We start from the raw sequence: 5,666 nt of genomic DNA on the forward strand, positions 1-5,666 counted from the left end.
TGCAGAAGTTCTCTGATGACTCTGCCATCATCGGACTCATCACGGACGACGATGATGTACAGAGTACAGAGGACTAGAGCAGGACTTTGTGGACTGGTGTCAGCGGAACCACCTCCTCATCAACGCGGGGAAGACCAAGGAGATGGTGGTGGATTTCCGTAGACGCCACTCTGCTGCCCCCTCACCAGTGAACATCCAGGGACGGGACGTTGAGAGAGTGGACTCATACAAGTACCTGGGTGTTCATCTGAACCACAAACTGGACTGGACTCATAACACAGACGCACTGTACAGGAAGAGCCAGAGTCGGCTCTACCTCCTGAGGAGACTCAGGTCTTTTGGAGTGACAGGGCCGCTCCTGAAGACCTTCTACGACTCTGTGGTGGCATCGGCCCTCCTGTACGGTGTGGCCTGCTGGAGCAGCAGCATCACAGAGAGGGAGAGGAAGAAGCTGGACAAAGTCATCAAGAAGTCCAGCTCTGTCCTGGGCTGTGCTCTGGACTCGGTGCAGGAGGTGGGGGACAGGAGGGTCCTGGCTAGATTCACATCTATGCTTGACCATGAGTGTCACCCCCTGCAGGACACTGTCCACTCTGGAGAGCAGCTTCAGTGAGAGACTGATCCACCCTCGCTGTGTGAAGGAGAGGTTTCACAGGTCTTTCCTTCCTGCTGCTGTCAGACTTTATAACAAACACTGCTAGCCCTGAACATGTGCAATACTGATGTAACCATATGCAATACCTGTAAATAAGAGTGCTCTATTTTGTTTTTATTCTGTTTACTTACCTGCTAATAGTATTACCTTTTACCTAGTCTTGTGCTAGCTATTTTTACTTTTTTTTAAAAATTGTATTCTATTATCATTATTTTATTATTATTATTATTATTATTATTATTATTATTATCTTATTTTTATCTTTATCTTTTTATTTTTTATTTATCTATTTTATTTTATTTCCCAAGAGTTCTATTAAGAGTGTGTTTTGTGTGTGTTTTTTTTGTTGAAACTTCCTATAATCTGTCCTTTCCTCCTGTCCCCCTTGTGTGGATATTAAAGGATTATCTTATCTTATCTTATCTTATTTAAGAACCACTGCTTTATGGACTGGGTGAGCACTGTGTAATGACATTTAGCAAACACTAGATGGCGGAAATTCACCTAAACGTTGAGTGCAACTTGCCATGAAACGAAGAAGAAGACTATAATAATGTGGACTGAACATGATGAAATTCACTGAAATTAATTCTGCTGGGATGGATATAACAGATCCAAATGGGTATTTATTGTTACGCGGAAAAAGTAAAGTTGTAACTTGTAACTTGCCATTGAGTTAAAGAAGTTTATAACCTGTTAATACTAAGTTAGGCTAACTTACTTAGTATTTAACGTTAGCCTACATTACCACCATCACCAAGGAGTAACAGAGTTTCTTAAAAGGTAAAGTAACAAAGTGACAGTTATTCTGTTACTGGGTTCAGCTCTATAATAAGAGTAATACAAACTATGTAGCGTTATTCATCGTATTAATATTACCTTAGCTAACTTTGATGCTTTCTGTTTCGTTTTGAACATGATACCTTGTATGCTAGTTGTTGAGATAATGACACTGGTGTAATGTACCTCAGAGAGTATGAGATCAAGGCGAAACAATGCACATATTGTGGTTATTTTTGGGCTGTTGCTAGTGTTTGATGATGGGTGGTGTATTGAAACTATAGTGTACACAGTCTTGGCGATGACCCCTTGTTTTAAGACAAACTTCCCCAATTATAGACAATGGCAAGGATTGTCTTATTTTACGTTAGGAAACTAAGCCCGTTTTTAGCTCGTCTAAAACTACAAAATTTAATTTACGTTAAACAACACATTTTCTGGAGTCTTTGAGCAATACGAGTGTTCATGGTCCCTTATACGAGTTTGATTTTCAACAAAATGTGAGTGTGACTGATTGAATGACTGTTGGCTAATGCTTTTGACAGTAATGTTATTTGAAACATAAGGACTACATGATGTTTTATTTATATTTGATAATGGCTGAGTTTTAAATGGCGGGCTTGTGTTCTGAATGGAATTGTATCATAATTTGGCATATTAATAGTTGATGTTGATGTTCACAGATGCGGCCCAGACAGAGAAGCTCCAACCTTGGCTTGCTGTTACTGGGGTTTCAGCTTGTTCAACTGGGTTTGGACAACATTCCCCCCGTGACTCTGGCTGTTTTGGGACTAAATGTGTATCTCTATATATTTCCTGCAGCTCCACTGATGAAGGTATCAATATCTATATCTATATCTATCTATGCGCACTGAAAAACAACAGTAAAACGGTACCGCAGCCACATCCTGGCAGCCCGCTGAGCGCGCCTTGTATTTGTGAACACAAATGCGAGCAATATCGTCTCGACACTGCTTTGACGATGTGCGCGTGAACTGCTCTCCGCGGTTTCCTCCTCTGTGTTTGTTAGAGCAGAGCACTGAGCGAGAGGCAGAGACACACACACACTCACACACACACACACACACACACACTCACACACACACTCACACACACACTCACACACACACACACACACACACAGACACACACACAGACACACAGACACACACACACACACACACACACACAGACACAGGTGCACAGAGGGAGAACTGCACCGGGACAGAGGCCACAGTTGTGCAATTTACACATTATTATTTACAATAATGGAATAATTACATTAAAATGTTTATTATTTTGAGAATCATGAGATTCCTGAATCATTACACCCCTAATATATACTAGTATATTTTGTAGTATTTGTATGAAGTCTACTATATTTTGTGTGTCTTTTAGGCCTGTGTAAGCGTAGACCAGGCCTACAGGCTCAAAGACTGGCATCGTTTGTTACTGTCCCCATTGCACCATGCAGACGATATGCACTTGTACTTCAACATGGCGTCACTGCTGTGGAAAGGCATGAGGCTGGAGAGACGTCTTGGAGGACCCTTTTTCCTGTCTGTGCTGGCAGTGTTTTCTGTACTGACTGGACTGGTCTACCTGTTTTTGGAGGCTGCACTAACAGAGATCACACAGGACTATTCCTTCAGCATGCAATGTGCAGTTGGCTTCTCTGGTATGAAGTTGCACTGTGAAATTTCCGAACAACTATATGTAGTGTAAACTGTTGATTTTCAACTTGTGTGCAGGGGAACACTAATGTGCCTTTACCATTTTACCAATTTACCATTTTTGTATCCAAAAAATAATGCAAAACCATCACCATTTGCTACATTCTTTTATTTAAGGTAAACATCCAAAGACACAACACAAGGAACGCAACCAGAGAGTTACTTTATATATTGAAAATAAATGAAATAAAAACATAAATGGCACAGAACATTAGATGAAACAAATTAAGGCACATCATGTCCTACATGCACCGCAATTTCAACCAAAAACATGTGCTGTGACTGAAACGTTTTTTGAAAAACATTGATGTAAACAATATTTCAAAAAACATAACTGTTTTCTGGTTTCCTTTTAGGGGTCCTATTTGGTCTAAAGGTTCTTGTTAACCATTATTTTCCTGGGGGGATGTCCTATGTGATGGGAATTCCTGTATCAAGTCGGTATGCTAGTTGGGCAGAGTTAGTGCTGATCCACATAACATCACCTGGGTGAGTGGACAGAAAGATAAGTTAATTATAATGTATTGTAATGTAATGTTATTTTATTTTATAGAATTATTTTGATTTCCAAATCAAGAAATTTAATTTTGTAAACTAGATTTTTTTATTTGGTTTTTGCAGAACATCTTTTATTGGTCACCTGTCAGGTATCCTAGTTGGACTGCTCTATACTTGTGGCCCTCTGAAGACCATTATGAATAAATGTGCAGGTATCACACACTCACTTTTAATATAATAAGTGTTTTAGATTCACAAAAGACACTATATTATAACTGTTCTTTCTGTTGCATGTACAGACATTGTGACGTTTAATGGAGCTGGCTACAGGTCGACACGTTTCAGTTCTTCTGGTATGTATACTTTTTTTTTTTTGCAGCTGGAATGTTGCAGCTTTTTTTTATCCATTATTTGTATTTTGCAGGCTACAGTGGCCCAGACACAAGATATAGTCCCCCAAATGGCACAACACATGGTACTCTAGATTATACTGGGAGAATGACAGAGGATGAGCAGTTAGAGAGAGCTATCAGAAACAGTCTTAATGAAAATGGTAAGTATAGATTACATTGTTGTCCAATGTTATTTAAATAATCAACAACGTGTATATGTTTTATAGAACAAGCCCGACAAAGACCGGCACCTTCTCCTTACGGCTTCCAGCTCTCTGATGAGGAGTTGAGACAGCGGAGATTGAGGAGATTTGAACACTCAACTTAAAGGCGTAATGGATGATTTTTTGGCACCAAATCTGAGTCTCATTTCCTCGTGGCATGGACTGCAGATTAGTCCTGCCACGTATCAATCATAGGATCCACCTACTGCTCACCTGCAGCCTCGTTCTGGCTCATCCCCAGGAGAGCAGCACGTTTGCCTGTGTCTAAGCGCATGGATCTTTCATAATATAGTTCCCTCAGTGTACAGGACAAAATAAAGACAGAGAGACGGAAATCTATGGAGACGAGAGATGCGATCCGTCGCGCTAATAAACAAATGCACGTGTGGCCGCGAGGCTTTTCTCTGCTTCCGCACGGGGTGAGTGCGCTTGCGCACTTCCGCTTGAGTTCTCAAATCTGCAAAAAATCGTACATTACGCCTTTAACCAAAAAGATTATCAGTATGCCTTTAAGAAGAGTGTAATTGTCTTGTTTTGTCTGTATTGAAACCGGGACATTGATACCAAAGTAACTTCTGTGGAATATTAACTTTGTTCAGGTTGAAGTCAAGCTGTTAGATTTCTGTCATGTAAATGTGCATGTTTCATTTGAGAATTGTGTAACAGGCCCAAGCCCGGCAGCACTGTGTGAACTGGGACATCCAAACACCAGAGCCCCTATGTCCCAAAAATACATTTGAACTGCATTCCAAGACCTTACACATGTGTTGGATATGCCTGAAGCATTTTGTGATATTAATGCAAATATTAACACAGAGCCACCAAATTTATTTAATTATTCCCCCCCCCTTTTTTACTACATTGCTTATTTTTATGGCTGGATGTTTATCACAATAGTGGCATTTGTTTAATGTTGGGTAAAAGCCCAGGGCAGTTAATTCACCGGTGTAGGATATACTTCACTCTTCTTCTCTCAGACTCCCAGTCATCCATCACTAATGTGGCTGCCCTTGTTCTTAGTCCCTCACAGAGCTACTGTACTTTAAAAATGTACGATGGCTTAGGGATCTTCTTTTTTACCAGCCAAACTTACCAATGGTGCCCTCAATCAAAGTTATTTTGTTAACATATTTTGACAAAATATTAATAAAATGTAGAGGTTTGTACTGTATTGAAGTATTTTAATGTCATTATTGCTCATATTTCTGTTTGAGATTTATTTAGTTAGCCTTCCAGTAATTTTAATATTCCAGTTAAGAAGCTTTGAACTCAAATACCGCTGCATAATTCATGAACATATCCTGTACGCTTTATCCAGATGTTATAAACTGGTCATAGCAGCTGTCAATTATTTTATGTTTTCTAAATCAAGGACCTCGGTTCA

General features: G+C 39.9%; 1 protein-coding gene across 1 annotated transcript; it reads left to right on the top strand.

Moving 5' to 3' along the window:
* The first annotated feature begins 1,201 nt into the window (after window positions 1-1,201).
* On the top strand, window positions 1,202-5,453 carry rhbdd1 (rhomboid domain containing 1). Its single transcript, XM_072452563.1, has 9 exons — window positions 1,202-1,438; window positions 2,119-2,271; window positions 2,834-3,113; window positions 3,525-3,657; window positions 3,790-3,878; window positions 3,966-4,019; window positions 4,091-4,219; window positions 4,286-4,382; window positions 4,765-5,453. Exons 2-9 carry the CDS (start codon window positions 2,119-2,121, stop codon window positions 4,766-4,768), a joined length of 939 nt encoding a protein of 312 aa, XP_072308664.1. The 5' UTR covers window positions 1,202-1,438; the 3' UTR covers window positions 4,769-5,453.
* Window positions 5,454-5,666: the final 213 nt, after the last annotated feature.

Source organism: Eucyclogobius newberryi, unplaced genomic scaffold (genome assembly GCF_026437365.1).
Source record: "Eucyclogobius newberryi isolate DKJ021-1_F unplaced genomic scaffold, fEucNew1.0.hap1 SCAF_10, whole genome shotgun sequence".
Lineage (NCBI taxonomy): Eukaryota > Metazoa > Chordata > Actinopteri > Gobiiformes > Gobiidae > Eucyclogobius > Eucyclogobius newberryi.

What these genes read in the sequence shown, in the direction of transcription:
- rhbdd1 (XM_072452563.1), top strand. Translation starts at nt 2,119, where the DNA reads ATGCGGCCCAGACAGAGAAGCTCCAACCTTGGCTTGCTGTTACTGGGG. An exon ending in ATGTGCAGTTGGCTTCTCTG is followed by an intron (nt 3,114 to 3,524) that starts GTATGAAGTTGC and finishes GTTTCCTTTTAG; the next exon opens with GGGTCCTATTTGGTCTAAAG. An exon ending in AAACAGTCTTAATGAAAATG is followed by an intron (nt 4,220 to 4,285) that starts GTAAGTATAGAT and finishes TATGTTTTATAG; the next exon opens with AACAAGCCCGACAAAGACCG.